This window comes from Apteryx mantelli, chromosome 4 (assembly GCF_036417845.1).
Source record: "Apteryx mantelli isolate bAptMan1 chromosome 4, bAptMan1.hap1, whole genome shotgun sequence".
Lineage (NCBI taxonomy): Eukaryota > Metazoa > Chordata > Aves > Apterygiformes > Apterygidae > Apteryx > Apteryx mantelli.
In genome coordinates, this window is record NC_089981.1 from 67,201,756 (window position 1) to 67,226,444 (window position 24,689).

At 36.9% G+C, this 24,689-nt stretch overlaps 1 protein-coding gene across 1 annotated transcript in view; it reads left to right on the forward strand.

Moving 5' to 3' along the window:
- TSHR (thyroid stimulating hormone receptor) overlaps positions 1-24,689 on the forward strand; it is a 67,034-nt gene that overhangs the window by 8,681 nt on the left and 33,664 nt on the right. The window contains exons 2-3 of the mRNA XM_013940978.2: positions 14,859-14,930; positions 21,769-21,843. Of these exons, the coding sequence (XP_013796432.2) occupies positions 14,859-14,930; positions 21,769-21,843 (147 nt within the window). The remainder of the gene's footprint in view (positions 1-14,858; positions 14,931-21,768; positions 21,844-24,689) is intronic.

The window sequence follows — 24,689 nt, forward strand, 5'->3', positions numbered from 1 at the left end:
ATCATCACTAGTCAACTGTAGTTCATCCCATACATTCCTCAAAAAGGACAAATAAAACAAATTACATTCAATATTTCATTTATTATTATTATTATTATTATTATTACTGTCATCTGTGGACCAAAACCCTGTAACTGCAGGTAGTGTAAAATACAGGACACAGATGGTTCTTGCCTCCAAAAAATAATGTAGGAATACAGATAGATATAGACAAACAGGGGAGGGCATGGCATCTATAGGGCAGTAGAAATCTGTATATTTACAGATATGTTATATACACATTTCTGAAATACTTTTCTTTAAGGTAGGGCTCTGTCATTATTGTGAATTACAAATGAAAGGAATTCACAGTACGCTAATAGGAAACCCAAATTACTTATTTACGTCTGTTTTCAGTAGAAATTCAAGCAGTTCTGAAATGACCTCCTGTTTAGTTTTATTTTTGAAAGTCATTTTGTGAATCTCAACATTAGTATTATAATGAGTGTCTCTTTACATTTTCCTATGTGCTTTTAATGTTTGTCATGTGCCCCAAAAAAGTAGGTTTCAGAGATCTTCCTGAACTTTAACCATTTCTGACTGTTTTTAAAGGCCTCTGAGGTTTTTAAAGTCTGTTTCCATTCTATCACATGTGATCTCAGCACAGAGTGGCTTTCTTTGTCTCACAAAAACAGATGTTGCTTTTTTGTTCATAAGGAATTGCAGGAAATTTCTTAATTTACCTTAGAAATGTAAAGAAAATTATTAACTAAAGCATACTGTTCTCTAATCCCTGCTCAGCTAGTCAAATTCCAATCAAATCCCCTCTTTATTCCCAAATAAAGCTACAGAGATTTCTTCAAGGGACATGGTTCAAGTGGTCTGTAACGGAAATACGACCTACTGTAATGTTTTCACAGTCTGGGAGAATGGCCTCTGTACTGTAACTACTTTTTAATCCATATGTATGACTCATACAGAAATAAGAAAATCAACAAAAAAGTTAAAAAAAAATGGTGAAACAATAGGAAAATGGGGACAGAGAAGTGCCAGGTAGAAAAACAAGGCATAGTTTTGGTGGCAAGGATGAAAATTCTCCTTTTGTGGGTCTGTGGTACAACTGTTTTCTTCCTGACCTCCAGTAAAAACATAGCACTGTTTCAAGGAGTTGTGATTTTGCATTTGGTATAGGCATACGTGTTCAGCATTATGTCAGGAACAAATGTTTTGCTGAAACTAGCAAAGGTTGCAAAGGGCAAGGACGGGAACTTTTGTAAGTACATTATCAGCAAAAGGAAAACCAAGAAAACTGTGGGTTCACCACTCAGTCAGACATGGCACCTAGTGAAAAGGGACATGGGAGAGGCCTCAATGCTTTCGTTGCACTGTTTTTTTTATTGATAAGATCTGCTGCCAGGCCTCCAAGGTCCCTGAGCCTAGCAACGCAGCCTGAGGAAATGAAGCATTACCTGCAGTAGAAGAAGGCACAATAAAGAACCACTTAAGTAAAATGGACATATACAAGTCCATGGGACCAGACGGCATGCACCCAAGGTGATGAGGGAGCTGGTCAATGTCACTGTGAGGCTATGCTTTATCATCTTTGAAAGTCTTGGTGATCAATGGAAGTTCCTTGTGGCTCAAAAAGGCAAGCCTCACACACGTCTTCCATAAAGGCAAGGAGGAGGACCTGGGGAAGCACAAGCTGATGGCTCCTACTTAGTAATTTCTTGTAAGCGAGTCATTCTGTACTTTCAAACATCTTTTTGTAGGTGCTATTTACTATACCTCCCCAGTTAGGGAAGATCAAGATCCATACAGTAGCATAAAGATTTTCTCTGTTTTGTTCTTTATTCCTTTCTTAATAATCACTAACATTCAGTTTGCCTTTTTGACCTCTGCTGAGCAGCTGACAGTGATTATAGGCGCTATAGGCATTATTAGTGGTCCTCTGATTATAAACCATAATAGCCAGCAAATAAAAGTCTGGTCTTACTGCCTTTCCCAGAGGAAGGGGACCTCTTCTGACTGCTGTTTTCTGAAATTTCATAATCACATTTGAACTTTCTTTGCAACCATTAATAGACTCTCAGCTTGACGTTTTAGAAACTCGTCTCTACTGCATCCTGCGGTACATGCACCTTCCCGTGCTCATGGAGCAAGGTATTGTTCCTTTTGGGAAAGTGGCCAGCAGGGCGAGCACATATTGTCAGATAAGTCCTCTTCAGAGAATTAGTTTATCAGAATATATCATACTGATCTTTAAGGAACATTTGGGTATGAGAGGAGACTGAGAAGGGCTTCAGAATAGATCATACTGAACACCTGCCAGTAATGTTAGGCAACTATTATTTTTATTAGTAGTTGTCAGGAATAAATCTAGGTATGAAACCTTTTTTTCTGTGGAACTCTGTCTTAGGTATCAGGGATAAGAGGTAAAACCAGAACAGAAATCTGCACCATTTCTACCCACTGTGTATTTTATCTACAGAAGAATAGAATATTACTAATAGAAATCTTGAGTAAAACAAATGTTTGCTGTTACAATAAAGACATTAAGTAGAGAAATCTAGGGAATCAGTAAAAGCTATTGAAGTAGGAAAAAAGTAGGAATAAAACTGAATAAAGACTTTTAGATATGGACTCATAAAAATTATAGAGAAGTTTGTATGCATTCCACTGTATGAGCATAAATGGGAGAAATTACATATTTTTCTTACTGGCTGGCACTATTAGGGAGACACTCTAGAAGCCTTTGCACCTTCCTTTTTCATGGCATAAAAGGTCAGGGGAGCAACAATGTCTTTAAGGTCTATTTTACTACACATGGCTGAGAGATAGCTTTCTAACAGTTTTCATATTATGCCATCTAGCTAGTTTAACTTTTTCATGCATTATACATGGTATAGTGTTAACATGGTAGGCTATTAATAGTGTTTTAGTGTTAGGTTTCCTATCAGATAATATTTCAATATGATTTTTATTACCTTTACTGGCTCTTCAGTTTCTATATTTAAGTATCTCCAAATCCACGAGAGAAAATATCTCAAATGTTATGTATTGTGTGACACAACCTTTCTTCTTAAAGATTGTAATTTAAAATTTTAATTTTCATTATATGGATATCTCTTACAGGTAACTGCTATGTATTTTAGTGAGTTTGTTTCTATTTCAAAACAAGATCAAAAGATTTCTTAAAAAAGATTTCTGTAAAATTAATCCATGATATTTTATTCAGATCCAGGCAGATCACACTCTCTTGCTTGATAACAAGGGAGAACTTGTTTTATTTTAGCATGTGTCAGCAGCTTATTTTCTATGTTGAGATTTAAATGGTAAAGAATTCACTGTAGGTGCTATGATTGCTTCCACTTAAGTCAGTAGTGTTGGATTTTGCAAAATCCTGAGTATAATTGTTTCTCATTGACTTGCGTAGGGTGTTACGACATTGACTGGATAGCAGACTCTAGAACAGAATAGAATCTGTTGACATAAAAAGTTTTCTTTATTGCAGATGGGACAATTTTTTTGTATCTTGAGTAATACAAGATACTTTTTCTATTCTCTAAAATACTAGTTACCACCTAAAAGAAACCTAAGAACAGCTGACAAGTTGCTATTCTATTGAGATTTTTTTACCATGTGTCTTGAGGATGCATAAGGGCTGAGTCCAGCAAAACACTAAAGCACATGCTTGAAGCTAAGTTTTCAAGCAACTGAGATCGTACCACATACTTCTCGTCCCTGTTTTGGCAGACCAGTCTGTCGCAGTATTCCAGCTATAATTCATGTGAAATTGTTCCATCACAGTTGTTGAGGAAGGCCGATCACTTAGATTATTTAAAATTACTTCCTAATATGGTCCAATTTCCCAGATATAATCACCTTTTTTAGACTGTTCTGAAGTTCTGTAAACCCACGTTGCAGAAAATACCAGAAATTCCTTTATTTTGGAAATATATAAAAAGTCTGTGCCAGTCAAATTTGTGAAAAGTTGTCTTCTTAACTGATAACAATAGAAAATGTTCTTATCTTTTTGCAAAATAGCCCGTAAACAGGTACTCAGTAGTTGCAGTATATTGTAATCCTCTCAGCTTTTTCTTTCCTTTTAGAGTTATATCAATAATCTCTGTCCTCTCAGTTCAGTAGAAGGCTATTGTGTGCTTCTGAAGTGGAATGTGTTGGAAATTTCATGTCAAAAGAAAACAGTGTAATGAAAACTGACTGCAGTAACAATTCAAGATTCAGTGAACTGTAACACTTAGAGAATCAATCTGTTAAACAACTGTTGAAATTTTCTCATAAGATAGACTTTTTAAACTCTGTTGTAAAACAGAGTTTTTTACTATTAAGATGACTAAATTATCTCCTAGGTGTTGAAAAGATAAAAATGAGTTTCTCCTGCCTGATTACCATTGCCTTTTGTGACAATGTTAGCATTCCTGTTTATGTGAACTTCTTCTTAGCATCTATAAAAAGAAGCATCTGCAGTTTTCCCACTTTTCTATTGAGCAAACTGTGTGTGTAATTACAGCATACTGAAGTAATGCATATTTCTACAGGGAATAGGAATGACTTTGTTTTCCACATACACAGTTCCTAGCACTGGCTGGCGTTCTGTGCCATGACACAGGAATTTTAAGTTCTACAATGATACAAGAAATACTACTGCTGCAATAGCTAATAAGAAGTGAAAAAATTGCATTTTATTTGAAATGAAATATTTCCATTTGTGAAAAATGTAGCTGGTGAATAGGCTGCATGTCTGCATTGTGTTCGATATTTGCATGTGATGTCTCATCACACTTGATTGAAGAACTTGACTTCTACTATCTTTATTTGGTGCTAAAACAGCAGTTATATGTAGGTATTATCAGTACCATGAAGCGTATTCATCACCTTTGAAAAAATGTGAGTGACATCCTAAACTGATATAAGCTGATAATTTCAGAGATGGCTACCAGGTCTGTGCAGAACTCATTTTATGGGTATGTTTGTAGGGCCTGGAAACACATGTACCAAAAATCAGTTACTTAGATTATTTTTAGAGGTTTTTTTCATATTTGAATATTTCTCATACTAATTTATTCTCTAGTTAAATTTGCCCTGCATAAAGAGAAAATATTTAAAACACCTTTAAAATTATGACGGCTGATTAATACTTCTAGTTTTAATGCATAAAGGCAAACCTCAGTGGAGAAAATAATATATATCTTTCATGCATTTAACACAAAGGCCTTAGAATGACTTTATCATTATGCAGCACAGTTGCATATGATTTTTATAAAGACTAACAACTAATCTTAATTTGCTATAAATTGAGATGTGACTAGTCACCATTTAAAATGTCAACGTTTTGCTTTTAAAGTCTTTAAATTGTGTTGGCCTTTACTGATTTTTCTGAGAGAATATTTTGTATTTGAAACACTCGTGGATTTTTGGACAAAAGAAGGTAAATGATTTCATGACATATTCAGTCCCATAGAATTTTACTGAATCACGTATTTAAAATGTAACTTTAAAATTAGGGAAGTGATCTCTTGTCATTTCTTAGGATTGACAACTGTGTCATTGCGAGAGTATTACTTTAACTAAATCTTCAGCAAAAATTCACAAGCGCACATGGAGGTATTGTCTTCGATGTGATCTTTCTACTATGACACCCAGGAAATAATTCTATAGCTTTCATTTTGTATAGCCACCTTTCTTCGGCATTGAAATGTGTATTAATCTTATCTAAACATTAAACCATTATCTAATTTCCTATTTGTTTTTCTCTTCAGCTTTTAAAGACAGTGATTATGGTCTTACTTGCTCAATCAGCATCTTTTAGCAGTTCTCTGTTTCAGTGCAGTTCCTCATAGAATTCTTTGTTACTGCTTTTTTTCCAGTTCTTTCAGATTCTCTACTGCTTAGGATTAAATGCCTCTAGCTTGTATATATTTGAATTGCATGCTTTCTTCGGTCCTGACAGTTCTGAAATCCATTAATGACATTAGCAACCTACTGGTTTGGTGATAAACGGAATGTAACGTTCATGAAAGCCAGTGCTTCTTGTTAAGTCTTCATTTATTACTCAAACGCAGCAAGAAGGTAGGTGATCACAAACTGAACAGGAATGAGCTCTGAAATTGTGAACTGGTGGTTTTTGCTTTGCTGTATGATTGCAGGTAACCAAACTGACATCTTGCCTGTCAGTTTGACAGGGTCCATGTGCATCTGATCATTGCTTAGGAAGATGATATGTTTGTGATAAGAACTGTTTTTCAATACAGAATTCTACCAAATGCTGACCTGCACACTTACATTTGAAAAGGAACTAGCATTCCTTTAATTTCCTAGGTTTTGGCCAGTTCCAATGTATAATTTATAATATTCTTTTGAACTGCTAATTAATTTTGGGAAAGTAGCTAAGTAGCCCGTTGGCATATTCATAAGTGATTTCCTCCTTTTAGAGTTGCTTTGCTGTTAGAGTCTTCCCATCAATCTTATCATGTTGGTAATACTAGCATTAGACACTAGGTGGTAATAGTTTTCTGGTACTTTGTATAAGCAGAAGCTAACCATGCATTTCACTATGTGGTTTGCCTTTTTATTGTTATTTTGCTCCATTGAAAGACTACAAAGCATTAATTTCAGTATCATCAGAACAAACCTGAATTTTTACTTTTATTCAGTTTGTGTCGGGGTTAGCAGAATATAACAAATTAGATGTTAATGTGTCAATGTTAACCTCCCAACCCTTGAGAGGCGTGTAGCTAAGTTCAGTTGTAGAAATCATCTTTAGAAAAGAGCACTGCTTTTTATAGATGGCTTTAGTGTGAGCTATTAGATAATATATTACACATGTCAGCAAACTATTGTGGGAACTTTAACCTGGAGTGAGGATTCATCAGCAGTGAGAAATAAAGCTTTCAAGTGGTTCACCAAATGAGCCAGAAAACAATAGAAATGTTTTCTGTTTAGATGTCCCTGTGTTCCGTCAGACCTAAGTCTGAAACTTGTTTTCACTCTGCAAGTATTTTGGCTACACAGTGCATGTTGTTAGTGCTAGTTATCAGATGAATGTGTGCTTTCTTTAGTGAGGAAAGATGAAGGTGTGATTTGAGTAGATGTATACCTCTCCTAGATTTTATCCTGGATTTTTTTTTTTGCTCTAACACAAGAGAATAATAGAAATGATTTAGTCGAATGCAAGTAGGCATAGGCTGTGGCAGTCACATATGTGCACAGATTACTTGTACCTCTCAAACGGAAAATGTCTTGACGTTTCTCTGATCCTGGTTGCTAGATATTTCTAATATTCAGCAATTTCAAATGTTTGAAAATGGTTAACACTGAGAACTGAAATACATTTCTATCAGAGTTTTCAGTTTAAACACTATATGCCAGACACCGACTTTTATAAGTCATGGGCCAGATTCCATTCTTGTGTATATGCACAGTCAAAGGAGAACTTGAATCGTAAAGAGTTTCATTTGAATTTTGCTGTAGCTTTTCGCTAACATTTTCTCTCTAACTGTATTTAGTGTTTCAAAAAATTTTGATTATGCTGTAAATTCTGACTTCAGCACACAAGTGATGTAATTATGACTCTGTTGTCTACCCTCTTTGTGAGTTATGAAATTCTCGTAGCCTTAAGGAGTAGATTTCTGAGAACCGTTTTTATCAAGAGCTTTCAAATTCCCCACTTAAACAGTTCCTTTGTGCCAGTCATGGAAAACATTTGTATGGAAAACATTAAAATAGAGGGCTGTTAAATGTACAGTTGAGAGGATAATCTGTATAAACAGCTTGTAGTGCAGTAGAGTTAGTAGAGTTCTTCTATTTTTCTAATCTTTATTATTAGTGGGATTTTTTTGTGAAATCTTTTTTTTCCTTGTTTTGAACCATCTGTAAATCACATATTTTAATGGGTTACCATTTAAAAAGTGCAGTCTAAAATAAAAAAAAAATCACTGTGATACAACAGAATATACTTAAGGCAATCAACACTACTAATTACATCACAATTAACATCACTTGCTTAGTTTACAGGACTGAGATTCATTATCTTATGCTTGCTTTAAGCTGCCTAGTCTTAGATAGGTCTAAGATATAGGACTGATAAGATATGTGTCTAAGTGATAGGACTAATTAATACTTAAACCAAGAAAATGTTCATTCAGCAAGATAATTCCAAACGGTTTTGAATGTAGGCACCAGCAACCCCAAGAATGGAGTTCTTTGGTGCAGTACCTTGAGGACACTAGATTAAATGTCATAGGAGAATAAAATGCAAATGATAAACAAATCAGTGCTTAAATTGTACCAGAAATATAGTGTTTAAGAAAGATACAACATTATCATCCAGTCGATGCTTAGGTATGCTCCGTGCACTGATACTGTGGGGTCATGGTCATTAAAATGAGGCAAATATATTCAAGCTTGAATACTTCACTCTCCACTCTCCACTTACTTGTATCTGCATTTCTAAATTAGTTAGAAACAGGATTGTTTCTATGTAAATACAAAGTATTTTGAAGTTTACCTATATACTCTGACACTTAAAAAAGCCCTTTTTCTCACTAAAGAAAACAACTGTGCCAGCTTTGAGAAACAGAGTCTTTGCTGAAGGCTGGGAAGACCAGAAGGGAGAGAAAGTAGGAGCTTTTTCAGTCTTTAGTTGAACATCTGTAGCACTTGACCTTTGACCAAGGAACTCTTTACATTCCTGGCTGGTAGATATTTGGGGCAGAGGAACAGAGAAAGGACAAGCAGTCTACTATGTTTCTTATCAGTTGCTCAGGCTTCATTTCCCTGATAAGTGCAATGTAGACTCTTCCAGGAACATGCAGCCTAAAGTTTTGGTGTAAATATCAAAGCAGAAATAAAATTTAAAAACTTCAGCTGACTCTCTGGCCTCTGAAACGAAGAGATGCAAACTAAATGTCATCCTCTAAAACTTAAAATGTGTTTTTGAAACATTTTCTTGACATTGTTAAACAACTTATTTGGTAAAAATTTGCTTTTGTACTTTTGCATCTTTGCAAACCTTGGTTGCACAAATATATTGAAAATTACTTCAGACTTTGGGTTCTTCTTTTTGAAACATTTTATGGATAAAAACTGAAGTTTTTCTCCAGATTTATTGATGCTTTTAACCTGAATGAGAAAATAAAGGTAAAAATAAATGGTAGTATTCGTTACCAGAGGAACAATTTTTATTAAATGGGATTGAACATTCTCAAGTGTGTTATCAAGTGTAATATAGAAAGGCTTCGCTTAAGTGAGTCTATTAAACATGTAAGTACTTATAGTCACAGTTCTTCTCACATGGAAAAGAAAGTCATATTTTCCAAGTAGTGCTTTTTCCCTCATTCTGAAAAAGCATACTTTCTTAGTGAAGGTACTGTGCATGGCTGGATACTGGATTCACATGTTAAATTGCAGAGGGAATCATGCAGGTTTAAAGAAAATTTCTACTGTGTGCAAGACAGAAAGAATCACAGTCCATTAGCATAATGAATGCTCTAATAATTTATCATATGTTCACACTGTATATTATGATTGGTGCCAGAAGCTGGGGTTAAGCCCTGAGCTGCCTTGTTCTTTTATTTCCTAAAAGGCCCTAAACTTCCTGACACTAAATTCCAAAACCTGCTGCTTCCCCAGTCTGAGGAGCATATTAACACACTTGGGTAAGCCTGCAGTCTTTTTATGCAGCTAGACCAGGCTAAACTAAACTAGAATTACTCTCATTTTTGATCCATCATAGACTGTTCTGGTTGAGAATTTTCTCAGCCTCTCTTCTTCCCACTGCTAAGACTTACTATATACCCCCCCCCCCCAGCTTTCTCTTACCACTGGTGATTTTTAGTTCTCTACCAATAGTCACCCACAGATTCACACTTGGCAAACAGATACTGAAGCACTAAAAATTTTTTTGCAAATTTTAAAATTGATTTAGTAGGCAGCTTAAAATTAGCAGTAATATATCAGACCACAGGTTTTTAAAGCTCTGAGAGAACTGAAGCTCTGCAGACGGCTGTACAAAAAGAGGTGCTTAAAAGTTTGCTACTGGCCCCAGGCCTATTGCATTGACCATTTTATGGTCTGCATAATCACTGATTCTGAACTCAGTCAACAATTTGTTAACACACGTAGTTAAAGAATGGCAGCTAACAAACACTAATTACTTTGTCACTAAATGTTATTATTTAGCATATTGTTTATGTATTAAGTTTATTTTATGCCTGTAATTTCTCCTTAGAACTTGAGTTACTCATGGATCTTTGGATACAAAAGCCTTGTGTCAAACTACTCAGTAGTTCACACCTGCAATGTGAATATAAATATTCGTTGATGGTTCCTTTGTATTACTTGGCTTCTCATTTCTTTAAATCAAAACCTACTAAGTTTGAAGCTTTACTATAGCTTCATTTTGACTTGGTTAGGGTTCTAGTTTAGACTTCTGATGACCTTTTATATACCAGAATTGGAGAAACAGAAGCGTCTAATAATTGTCTTTGTAAGTGCATAAAGTACAATACAGCTGATTTATTTCTAATGATTTAACATCAAACTTTCCAGAGCTGCACATGAATATACAAACTGTAATGCTAAAATAATGGCCAGAACTAAGTAATAGAGCTTGGTAAATATATTTCAGAAAATGGAAGCTTTGCCTGGCTTCTGTTTTAGTTACGCGTTCAGAAAATGTTCTCTGTAAGAATACTATAGATCCTGGTTTTCACAAATATTTTTCCCTCTATAAATTTTGCTTTGGCAGACTTTGTAGACATTGACCATTTGTGCAGGATTTCTAGTGGCCCAGAAATATCTGCTGCACAGATAGGGGTTGTTTAGCAGCACATGCATAGTAATTCTAACACTTCAAGATGCTGCCACACGTGTATGGTAGGTCTAATGGGTCCAGGAAATATCAGACTCAGCGTAGAGGTAATAATACAAACTATACACAGACATATTTCTGTCTGGCAAACCACAGACATTTAAGTCTTTACCATTTTACAGTATTAATTTACAGTATCAATTTACAGCTAGGAAACCATTTTACAGTCAGATTAATAGAAACATAACTTATAAAGCCATTATGAATTATTAGTGCCTAAAAGCTCCAGTTTGCAACTGAAGCCCTCTTTCATCACCAGAATGATAGCTGTGACATTCCCAACTCCCAGCATGTCCCACAATGATTCTAGATCCATGGGGCTCATGTACTGCCAGGTTCTCGGTGTCTCGGCAGTCTATATTGCTGTTCAGTCCCTTAAGCCCTCTACATATAGGATACAGTCAGACAAGATGCTGAAGTGAATCCAACATCTAATGGCTGCTGGAAGGCGCAATTCTGTTCCTCCCTTCCTTCTGTTGTTCCCAGAGGCTCAGACCCCTCTCTCCCCTCATCTGAGTAGTGGTACTCATCTAACACCTCAGTGACCTGATTATTTTTCTTGCTAGAAAATGATTAATTTTTATTGTTCTGGGTTGCTTTTGTACTAGATGAATGAGCTGTATTAGCTCATTAAAGGGTCAGGTGAGTTCAGAGACAGCAAAACCAAACCTTTGGGCCAAGTAGCTCGGAGCAATGGAAGAGTGGCAGAATTAGTTATCCCTCCTGTGATGGCAGGAAGCTGTTGGTTTAGTTCAGTCCATCTTACCTGACTATGCCTTCATATACTTTTATCATTTAATATGCAGCACCAGAATACCTAGCAGTATAAGTAAATAGTAAATTTTGCACTCAAATTGCTCAGAATTTGAGGTAATATTTTAGGCCAAATTGAGATCCTGTCAGGCATTTCTTCTTCAGCTTAGAGCTTACCTGTGGACTTTTAAATTTGAATCTTTTTAAGTTTGTTTACCTTCTCTGATATTGGTTCATCTCACAACTAAGTTAGTTCTCTTGTCATGAAATGTGCTATTGCTTTTCTTTGCCTGCCTAGGACTTTTTCTCTATATTCAGTCTCACTTCTCTTTAGGAGTCCTTTTATAAACCCATCCAGGGCTACCTGTGCTTTCTTGTCGTATTTGCAGAAAGTTGATATTTCTTTAAACTCCAGCAGACAGAGGAGAAGAAACATTATTCTTCCACTTCCAGGCAACCTAATAAATTTACCCTCTCTTCAGTCAAAATAGTTTTTAAGGCTAAGTTCCTTCATTGTGTCTATTCTTGGGATATTGGAAGCCTTGTCTGGAAAGTTATAAATGCAGAAGCATTTTATAACACAGTGATTTTGTTAGCAATTACTTCATAAATATTATCCAGAATTTCCAGACTCTTCTGATGGGATGTGTAAATTTGAGGTATGTCAACAGAAGACTAATGGGAGCTCAGTTAGCTCATCTGTAGCACATGAATGGTGTGTCTGACTCAACTCATTATCAGACACAGATGGAGAGGGCCGAATGGTTGCCATAAAAGGAGGAGGTCAACAGAAGACTTAGGATAGGGTTGAGGGTGACAGAGCACTGAAACAGGTTGCCCAGAGAGGTTGTGGAGTCTCCTTCTCTGGAGATATTCAAAACCCACCTGGACGCGATCCTGTGCAACGTGCTCTAGGTGACCCTGCTTGAGCAGGGGGGTTGGTCTTAGACGATCTCCAGAGGTCCCTTCCAAACTCAACCATTCTGTGATTCTGTGATAGTGCTTAAATTCTTGCTTTTCCTGGAACATAGAATTATGGGTAAGAAGTAGGTTAAGTGCAAATTTCTGTGATGACTGGCCATGGGAAGTAACTATGGCCATCATGAGTCAGCTTTTTGTAGGCGAGCAGAGCACTAGAAGGATGTAAAACAGATTCAAAGTGACCTTGGATAATCCGAACTGGCATAACCTGTATTTTTCTTGGCTCTTCTGAGCTCTGCTAACAATCTCAGGGAGAAGTCTTGGGACAGCTTTCTGAATGACTGAGATTAAAGAGGAACAGCAACTGGATTTGCACTGTTTTGTATACTGGTCTAACTGGATCCTATAAACTGACTCCACGACAGTGATGCAGGCAAACTTTTGGTGATTTTTTTTCTGTTTGAACAGCTACATGTTTTAAATCATTCACTTTGTTCTCCTTTAAGACTTGTTAAAATCCATCTGATACCACAACTTCCTGAGTCATTATCCTCAACTTCCTAAAAGGCCTGGAAATGCAGGTAGATGTTGAAACATGATCAAGATCAGAAAGCTGTGTTGGACTACCAAGGCAGCTGTTTTTTACAAACATTTAGTCTAGGACTGCAATGATAGAAGAAAGCAGTATTATGAAGTGGAGGAGGGAAAAGGGTGGGAGAGTACTCATATGGATGTCAAGGTGCTAGGAGGTTGAGGGAACAGGCTAACAGGCTTCTGAACCAACCAACCTCCCCCTGGTTGGGAGCTTGGTGAGACCAGGATGTAGTGTGGTCAGAAAGAGAAATATCAACTCAGTGTTGGATAAAAACAAGTCTCCAGGTTCTTCTTGTTCACTGTTGTAACAAGTATATGGAGCAGTATATGGAGTACTGTCTACTTTGGAAGTAGACAGTAGCCTTTCCCTATGATGGTGTGAGTGTGCATTCGCTTAATCTATATTGATACTCAGCTTGGAAGTTTTAAAAACTTCTAGACATATTTTTATTTCTAGTATGCAAGTTCCTGGAGTTTGATAAATCTTAAGATAATAATATTTAGTTTTCTGTATAAATCAAATATTATAATAAGATATTTCACATTATGGAACAGAAAACATTATTCAACTTAGTGATCCTAATGTATTCATTTCTTGATACCAAGTTGCTCTTAAACAGCAGGTAAGGGAAAAGGTTTTCATTTGTTCTTGATTTTTTCTTCAGATTGTTCACTGATTATATATTAAGTGTATTCTCAGATGTACTGGAAAACCAAAAATTACCTCATGCAGCAATGATAGGTTGTCACTGTAAGTCTAACAAACGTTATAGGCTAATTCTCCAAAGCACTCTGCACTTTTTTGGAGGAGTCAGTCTGCTAGAGATCCATTCTGTGAAGAAAATTGGCTGTTGGTGTCTCTTAAATAGTGCCTGTTTTTCTAAATCCTCCTGCAGAGGGGGTAGGACACATAATTCTGTTCTTTCCTGAAGTGCAGCTTTAACTGACTTAAGCTAAAAAATAAGAATGTATACTGGGAAGAAGAACTAGGGAAAAAGAATACTGTGTTTATTACAGAGCATATGGAGAATTTTATGGAGGTAGAATGCAATTGCTTTAACTGAGTTTTGGCTGGTATACCTGAATTTTAACATTTGTTTTATCACAAAAAGTGCTATCAGCTCTTTCCAGAAGCCACAGGTGGTCAGAATCCTGATTTATGCTATTTCTGTTTTTCTGTTTTCTTTTTTAGGTTACAATATGCTTTCAGCAGTGTGCTATGCTTGGCATCAGGCTGTACGTAGCATGTGGAGGAAACTGTTAGAGTTCCATTACTGTTTCTGATTTAGAGAGGCTTTTGCCCTGATTAGGTTTTTGAGATTATGGTGATGTTGCCACTATGATAAGCAGAGACAAAGCACTGCTTTTTTTAACGTGGCGGCAGCAGTGACACGCATTTGCTGAAGGCCCAGATTTTTTTTTCTTCTTCTTGTTTGGAAGCAGGGATGCTGGTAACGCTCTGGGATTTGGGGAGATGCTTAATTACCACTGAATGCTGAATTCCTAGGAGACACAATTCAGAAGCTTCTATTTTAAAATGAGGGAGCACACCAACCAAGCCAAACCAAATAATGAAACAGGAATAGAGATAAGGCAAAGATGGAAACCCTGGGAAGACATACAGGAATTTTGGAGCAGAGCTGGAGTTGTGTAGGACTTTTTAACGTTAAATTGGGCTTACCAAAGGATATTAACTGCCAACCTTTTATTCCTTTAGGAGATTTATGGAGACTCATCTAAGGACAATTCCAAGTGAAGCTTTCTCCAATCTCCCCAACATCTCTAGGATGTAAGTTCTGTTTCTGATATTATTATTTTTATCTCTTTTATTAAAAATCACCTTTCTTTCCCTCCTCTCCCAAATTCTCTCTATGTGTATAAAATCTTATGAGACTAAAAAATTCTTGTACCATTGCTAGCTCACTATTTGCGTTTCAGAATTGCAGCTGATCTTCCCATTGCTTATAGTCTGACCTGGCTATAGGAAGGTATGTTAAGCATGGATAAGGGCATACTTTTATTGAAATAGATGTGATAAATGAGTCTGCAAGACTTTTTCTTTGCAGTACACAAAATATAAGAATGGTTTCATTCCAAATAATGCACATATTATATTGCTGGTCCAAACTAAAATTTGTTTTCAGCTCCCGTAATGATTTGTAACCCATTTCAGTTGGAAATTCTGTAGCTTTTCTACAATATGAATGGACTTTCACAAAAGCATTAGTATTTGTGGGGTACCAGAGGGACTTATCAGTCACTTTCATATGTAAACATGTGCACAGATACACTAATAGACAAATGCACAGTGAGCAGCCTCTACATATTAGCCTCACATCAGCATTTTCCCATTGCAAGTGGCTACCTGCTCGTGCACTGTATTGGTTGTTAATGTCAGCAGTCCTGAGCCGGAGTTGTCCCAAGTTTGTTTCTTCTTCTTCTTGGTAGCTGGCACAAAATCTAGCATCTTGCTCATGGCTAATTGACCCAGGGAACTTCTCTGCCATCTCCCAATTCACTCCCTAGAATCACAAAATCATATGATTTGGAGAGGCCTCTAGCCCAACCGCCTGTTCAAATTTGGGTCAACTATGAGGTCTGAGCAGGCTGTTCAGGGTCAGGTCAGGTATAGGTACAGTCTGGTACACAGCCTTATCTGTGTCCACCGTTAACTAAATCACCTACCCTGTTCAGCAACAGGCACTCATTTTCCTTATTCAGTGTTTTATTACTAGTGTAGTAGTAGAAGCACTTCTTGTTGTCCTTGACATCCCTTGCAAGACTCAACTCCACCTGAACTTTGGCTGAATGGTTGAGATGGATTAATATTTAACAATACATAAAATGGGAGTTAGGGGCGATCTGAAGGTCTGCCTAATTATAATATTTTATAGTTGCAGATAATTGCATTGAAGTATTGACTTTCTGAAACCCTTATAAGTAAATGTTCCTGAATATCTGCAGCCTAATCTATCTCACTTTCCTCAGATAGGTGGCGCTTTTTTTTTTTTCTTTTTTCTTTTCTAATTCTCCCTTATGTGCCTTAACAATATCAGGTATGAACCTGATAAATTTTGTTCAAAACATATTTTTCTCAAATTTAAAACAATATAAAATCTTCTTTGGCTTTTATTGACACATCATCCATTTCTTAGATGCCTTTCAGATTGCAAAATTCTCATATAGTAATATTTATAAATTTGTAAAAGCATGTGTTCATCTGAAAAATTCAGTGAACTTTTCTCTAAAAACATCTAAACTCCAGAAAATTCCAGTGGTCAAAAAGGCTTGTACGCTGAATATTCCTAATCTTCATGGCACTAGAGGTAAGGAAGTGCTATTCATACAGCCTGTCCTTAGATCACTTAGTGATCAAGTAGCCTAAGGATACTTAGCCACCTAGTCTCCATGGGCTTTATGAATCACTGACAATCTTTTGGCTATGCTGTTTAGTAGCAATAAGGTAACACATAACCACTCTTTTGCATGGTTTAATCACAGTTTACTGAAGAGGAAAGTAAAAAATTAGAAAGTCCTTATGGTCTTGAATGACATGAATAGGCATACATGTCACTTTATTTGGTTCATGATTTCAAGGCTACCTGGGCAAAAAAATGTCAATTATTTTCTCCAAATTATTCTTCAAAGGCAGGATCTGAATGTAGAGTTTTACCTTCCCCCATTCCACTTTTATGGGTAGCAAACTAGCATAGACACAATCAAATTCAGCAGTGACCTACCTAAAATCACGACCTGAAGTGGTAGCGTTACTCTCTCTCTCTCTCATGCGATTAGACTTATTTCACTAAACATTCCTATTCTTTTACAGCAGCTGAATGGTGCAGGCACTTCATGGAAGGAAGGGGTGTTCACGTTGCCTATCTGCATGCAGCTAACATAGCTCTCTGCTTTTCCCTTTTGGCTGAAAATCAAAGATATTCCTCTAGAAGGGATCTGCACTGGGCTTCTGGGGTGAAATGCTTTCTGGATTACCGCATTTCTCTTTTTGTTGTTTACCTATAAAAATAATTAGGGGCTTAAATTTGGACAATATCAATGTCCTTCAGGATTTTTCTCACTGCATGACTACTGTTACAAATCACCAACTCCTACCTTTTTATTATAAAGCGTGGGTTAAGGAACCATCACTTGTATTTTAACTAAAATGTGTGTGTGTGTCTTGGCGTCTGTAATGTACCACACGTCTGATCTTGCACTCACAGCCCATAATTTCTATCAGTAATGAAAATTACCAGATATTCCTTGCTTGATAAACTCAGCTAGAAAATGTTCTTAAGTTTCAATAGGATACCAGAGAGTGTGTTTACTGTTCCAAATACAGAGCTTTGTTTTGCTATATAGTTTCTAGTATATCATTTCCACAAATAAAACTTTTTCTTATCTGTACTGAGTAGAAAATTTAGTTGGCTTATGAACCTTGTTTAAACAAAAATTTTAGAGCTACTATTTCTCTTAAATTAATACATATCTATGTACTCTTGCTAGCCAGAAATAGGGATTGTTTCCCTTTGCTGCTTTGTCACAAGAATGAAACAAGAAGCAATTCAGTGAAATGCTCAAGTGCAAAGTTAATTCCTGTCAGAAATGCAGCAGTGCACCCAGGTGCATATGCTTCATTTTGACGATAAGGCCATTGAAAAAATGTTTTATAAGGTCTTCAGATGCAATAGAAATTTCTATTTTACAGCCTTAAAGTCAAAAATACATTACATCTTGGTAGAAGGGCTTTGTCTGGTATTTCCATCCCCTACTGTTTTAGTACAGGCTGAACATATGGTATTTTTAAGGTCAAGGATAAGGAACCTTTTTCCTGGGCTCAGAGGGGCCAAGGAGGACACTGGTGATGCTCTGGAGTCATTTCTGTGAGTACCTCACAGGTACCGGAGCTGTAGTTCCCCTAACAGTTTTCTCCACAGCTGCTCCATACAAGGTAGCATCCCAGCATTGCTCAGCGCTCTTTGCCAGCAGCCCCATGCAATGCACAGCATTTTCCCTGTGCACTGTGTTTCTCTGTGCAACACAGTTCCCCTCCGCCCCAAACCCCGTGCTGCACATGGCTTTCCCTCAGCTGGTACCACGACACTGTTCCCACATTGAGCACACCTGCACCTTGGTGCTCCCACACCACAGAGCACCTCCTCTGCTCCCCAGCGCTAGCCCATGCGGTACTTCCATGTCACAGGGTCTTCCTCACCACCCCCAAGTGACAGCTAGTACATTATGCTCACTAGCTCCCCAGCTCAGGGCTTCAGTTGCCATAGGTGCTCCTGGTTGTCCTCTCATGAGATACCCCACGCATCACTGAGCTGCCCGCCATCAGCAGCGGAGGGGAGCTGGAGCAGCCGATAGGCAGTAACGCAGCACAGACAGAGGTGCTGAGGCTGGGGAGAAGGGGACGAATGTGGAGAGAGGGAGAAGAAAGAGCAATGAGGGCAGAGAGGGGCCTTGTGGCTACTGCCACATGCTGATCTGTTTTAAATCCTATTTGCTCAGGCTTCTCCATGAATGTGTAATAGTGATTAAAGAGTTAGCTGCAAACTGACTTTCTCCAAACTACGTCATGTATGTGGGTTTTAAGTTATGACTGTCCTTGCGATGTGTCGGAGGCATTTTGGAACCCTGCAAATCAAACACAGCTGCTATGGAGAGAAGGTGCAGAATTCAGAACAGGAAGTTAAGCACACTCTCCCTCTCTCTTCCCATCCCATTATGTAACTCTTTCCAGTTCTGTAGGACTGTTATTATTATCATTTCTTACATTTGTGTTGTATGATGTTTGGGCCCATTATCCAGGGCCCCAAAATTTTCAGAAGTACTCTGTGAACACTGGGAAGTGAAGATTTATGCACCATTAATGTGTGTTTCTGTTCGGCATTCCTGTCTCCAAGGCGATTGTCAATGTGTTTGTTTGTTTGCTAGGTGTTTGCTAGGTGACACTAAAGCAAATAAAACCACTCGTTTTCCTGGCATCAGTTTCCTCCCACAGCTGAGACGCAGAACTGTAGCTTAGTCGGCTCCAGGCCAGCCAGCGCAGTAACAACGCGGCCTGCAGGGTGCCCTGAAGGGTGGCTGGAGGGGTAGAGAAAGCGGGGAGGAATCGCAGCGCGCTGTTCCTCTGCCTCCTCTCCTGCATGAGAAAAGGGCCCTGTGCCTGCCTGATGTCAGCTGGCTCGATTCGATCCCTGGGCACACAAAAAGTACCCTCCAGTTCCTAGCCCTGGCTGCTTGGCATGAGTGTGTGAGGTCTGTTCATTTTCTGGTTTTCATTTCATTTTCTGTCAGGCTGTTGTATATACAGCTGTTCACTACATAGAACAGATTTTTTTTTAATGTTTCATTGATATAACCTAATTTTAGATATGTTAAAATGTAAAACAGAATAATTAATTTTTCTGTTAAGACTGGAACTCCAGTTTCGCGGGAAGTAAACATTTACTGCTTAGAGGAAATCAAAATTAAACAATCTTACACAAACAATACAGAGGTACAGACTAGAAATACTTTCTCTATCCCTCTTTTACATTTTTCCTTTCTTTTGCAAGAAAAGAATAGCTTTCTTAAAGTAATATTACTGTGGAAAGGGAATCTGCTGGTCATACAATCTCTACTAGTTTATAATCTGTTTTCTCATATCTGTTCAAACACTGTTGAATATGTCTCCAAAATAACCAATAAAAAGTACATCTGATGTGAGAAGAGTTAAACTCACTACAGGTAACATGCTTCTAGCTCCAGTATGGACAGTACTTAAAATCCCTGAGAACAGATAGTGGTATTAGTCATCTGCTGGTTGTTAAAGCATACCCTGGACACAAAGTATTGCTTCTAATTTGTTAAAATATTTTAAGTATTATTCAAATAAGCTTTGCTATTGAAAGAAATCTTCTCTAGAATTTCTAAAAAGAAATAAAATTCTGATATATAAGTTATTGCATTAAAAATAACCTATTAGGTTAAAAGATCATATTTTATTTACTATTTATAGTTATTACTATTAATAGTATGATTGGGAAAAAATTGAAGGAGTGTTAAAATCTTTGCTATTTTGTTTATAGAACATAACTCATATTAGAACTGATGTGAAATATCAGATATTGTTTAAGTTAATATCTGATTCTATGTCTTTGCAGGTCTAAAGTTTAAAGGGGAGAAAAGGCATATTTTATTTATTTATATATATAATAAATAAAATAAATATTTTATTTATTATACTTTATTCAATTCTGACATCTCAAATTGACTTTTAAGTCTCCTCTAGTCAATTTAATTTTGTATTTAGTCCACTTCAGCCTGTTTAAAATTATGGTTAAGTTGCCCAGGATATGTACAACCATGCAAAATATTAAAAACTCAGCCAGTAACTTTGATATGAACCAGGAATTAAAAAAACACTTTAACATTTCATTTGTAGGTAAGTGATCATGTAACATTCATTTTGAGAGGAATATCATCACATTTAAAAAAAACTTTTATCCTTTTATCAGGCACCTTGTATGTCAATTTTTTTACTTTGTTGTGATCAAGTAGTAAATACAACAGTATCAAAAGATACTACTTAAATATTTTAATAATAATAAATATAACATATATATGAGGGATTTCAATTATTTTAAAAGACAGATTAGAAATATGATATGAAATATGATTAGAAAAATGAATAAAATACAGGAATACATCTTTTACGTGCCATTCCCACATTTTTCCATTTTTAAAACTAAGAGGTGTTTTGAAAGACAAAATTGGGTAATGTATATCAAGTAGTAATAAATCAAAGTTACTCTGAAAATCTGCATTAATTAGTTGCATTGCAACTTTATTCATGCTTCAAAGCTTTTAACAAAGTAGTTCCAGTCTTATTATATCCCTAATAATAGTGGAGAGACTCTGTAGAGCTGTTTTCTCATCCCATTGAGTAGCAGTACTGAATGAGAAGAGAAAATACTCTGTAGCAGTATAAATGCTACTCAGTATAAGCTGAGTATAGGTAAATATTTCTTAAGCTCTTTGTTTTGCATCTTGCTACGGGGCCACATTACTCTTTCTATCCTTTATGACATTCACTGTATGGCTGAATTTTCTCTCTAAATTCGTGTTAGAACATAATTTTTTTCTCAACAAGATCAAAACATCAGTTGCCCTGGTGATCTGCTTCTCTCTAGTGAACTTGTGACAGTTACAACAATGATGGCCCGAGGGCTGTCTTTGTTTCCTTCCTTCCCTTTTTTATTCTTGTACAGTATATAGAAAAATATGCCAGTTTAACTGAGGAGTAGATCTCCTTAAAGAACTCCAGGGTGATCCTAGGTGGGAAAAGGTGAGAAATACAATTCTGAAAAGTGAAATCAGAAAGTGCAGTTTTGCTGCTTAGTGGCATCGTTGTGTCTTTTTGATGCAACCGCATCCTGCAGCATGCTGTGCATCTAAGGCATCAGTCCTGATCAGAGTCCTACTGAAAGTTCCTCCCTCAGACACTTACAGCACCACCTGCCATGGTAGGTGGATGAGAAAAAGACTGAGGAGAAAAATGAAGTGACATTAGCTATGAGCACTAGCTATGGTTTGCCATGCTGGCTGATGTATTTCTTTTTCTGTTTTCTGGTGTTTAGCTATATCTCTATAGATGAAACACTTCAGAGTCTGGAGGCCCATTCCTTCAACAGCTTAAGTCAAGTCACTCATATGTAAGTACTGTGACTAAATAAATGTAAATAAATGAATACTGTGATAAAATAAATCTGAGGATGTGTGGAGTAACACACCTGTTGATGTTTGAGTTGTCGTTCTTCTCTCTTTCATAGCTAAATATTCCTTTTCTCATTTCCTTTCTCCTCCATAATGTTGAGTCAGTCTCTTTTTTCTTTGTGCTTCCTTTCCCTACATCTTTTCAGTTCCCTTGCTCTTCTGTATCCTCCTGTAGAAGTGTAGGAAAAAAATCAGTGGGACTAAATTATGGGCTCTGGCTTGATGGCAAGACTAAATAATCTGGCAACTAAGAATTACTTCTGTCAAATTACTGAAGGTAAGTGAAAACAGTAATAGCATTAGAAGTAAAATCAGAAGGGCCAAAACATAAAGCAAAACATTCATTAGTAGAGTTAGCTTTCTAAACAAAATGGCAAAATATGACGGATCTCAAAAATGGTCTTTTACAATTACATGAAATTTAACAGGAACACGTACAAACTATCCCTAATTAGGTGTTAAGGATTCTCAGCAGAAAGAGTTGTTTTGCATATTTCAGAAAAGATTTCTTTTTTTGCAGAGATTCCATGGGAGAGCATTGCCAGTCTTCAGAGGTCAGAAAGCCTAGACTGACAGGAAAGATTTCTGTATCCAAAAATACAATATGACTTAGGCAGATATATCTTTTAAACACATAAAAGGTTGCTGTAAGGGGTGAAAGGGTGAAAGCTCTAATCCGTTTTTCACATTTGTGTTTGACAAAGCAAAATTAAAAATAACCTTAAATTAAACCAGGGAAGATTCATGTTAGACACTAGAAAAAGCTTTCTTACGGGTGGCATAAGTAAACACTAGAATTGTTTTCCCAGGGAGGTTGCCTCTGTATCACTGAAGGCCTTTAATGCTGTGTAATCAGAAACTCCACAGGTTTATTTAACCCTTAGAGAAAGAGACTGAGCTACATCATCTCTTAACACTGCTCTATTTTCTATATTTTTTTCCTTTTACTTTAAACAGTGGAAACACAAAGGTCAATAAAAATAAAGGAGACTATCATTACTGTTATTGTAGGTAAGGAGTAATTCACGCTGGAAAATGCAAGTGCCTTCCTGGGAGCACCTGGCGCAGAGTCAGAAGTAGAATCCAGGATTCTGAAACCTAGCTCGGGCCAATACCACCACTCCCATAATGCCTGAAACAGAGTTTCACAGAAAGGCTTTGGAGTAAGAACTGCTTATCTTTGGTTAGAATGCAGTTCCTTCTTTTGTAGATGTTTTTTCCAGGCCTGTCTTTCTCATATTCTCTCTTCCTGCTTCACAGTTATTGTGTCTTTTGGTTTTCTTATTTAACAAAAATGAACGTTCATTGAAATGTTTACTGGCAGCACTTTTTGTAAGCAAAGAATAAAGCAGTTGGCAGTATGTACCACATGTGGTATTTGACTTGTGGTTAGCCTTTTTAGAAATTCAAGGTGATAAAATGCTATTGGGCCATCTCATTTCATTGCAGGATTGTTCCATGCAATATGCAGTGTAATATCTTGCCCATTTTAAATGATGCAAATCTAAAGGTTTCCTGAGGAAAAAAGAATTAGCTGGCTAGATAGCTGTTCTTTATTGTTTCTGTATTCAATTCAAAGTGAAGAATGGACTAGAAAAATCTCCCTCAAGATCCTAAGTCATAACAGAAAAATCACCTCCCTCAAGTGTAATGTGATGTAACTGTTTCACTAAAAGACCCCTGCATTTTTAAAGGTCTGACTATTCTAAGTGATTAGTCAGAGTTATGGTGTTCGTAGTGTCTCCTGAGATGGACAAAGGTTGCTCTAGAAACCATGTCTACTATTCTTCAGAATGCTTCAGTTTAGAGCGTCCTGCCGAGTAGCGGCAGGGCATTGAATGCACCCCTGCACAGGAGGCCTGTCAGGGCACTCCTGCAGGATCTAGTCATCTCCACACACTTGGGAGCACTACAAACCCTTGGGCTGTCATGGCATGTCACAGGGGCTCTACCTGCATGTTCTCCAAGCCATGATTGTCTTCTTCACTCATTCTTGTAATGTGCAATTAGCCTTGCCTAATTTGCGCTACTTTTTACTACCCAAAGGGTTGAAGAGGAATCTGAGCTGGAAGTTTTTTCGCTTGTCCTCTTCCAGGTTCTAACCATGCACAAAGTATGTTTATATTCGTGGCTGGAGGGACATAGACAAACAACATACACTTTTTTCTGTGCAAGAACTAAAAATAATACTCAGGACAAGACACTACAACTCTTGACTCACAAAAGTCAAAAATAGGCAAAAACCACACCTTTGCAAATAGCCTGCAAAGAAGGGCTCTCTCTACTACTCAAAAGGGCTTACCATGTTTTTTAAATCTGTTTGGAGGTAAGTCACACATATTATTTAATCGGGTACTATCTGGACATCTGGAGAATTAGGCAGTTTCATATAACCTGTACAGAAAACTATTTATAAATTTGACCATTTTTCTGAATTGCTTCCATAACTCCTTTGACTTGTTAGCACTAATAGTTGTTGGGGTTGATTTACTTTCCAAACAAGATTATTCAGGGATAAATGCATCTGTTGTGCTATGCATTTGTTTAATGTTCTCCACTTACATAATATTTTCAGAGTGTTATTGCTAAAATAATACTGGATGAAGATTATCATAGGGTACGTTAAAAGAAGTTGAAGTTACTGTAACAGTTTTGAAAGGAAGCCATTTCATAGAGTTTAGTTTTCACAGTCTCAATTTTTCATGAACTTTTCATAGAGCGTAGTTTTATGTAAATAATCTTTTGCCCTTATTTAAACTTGTACACACAGCTTCATTTTAAAAAC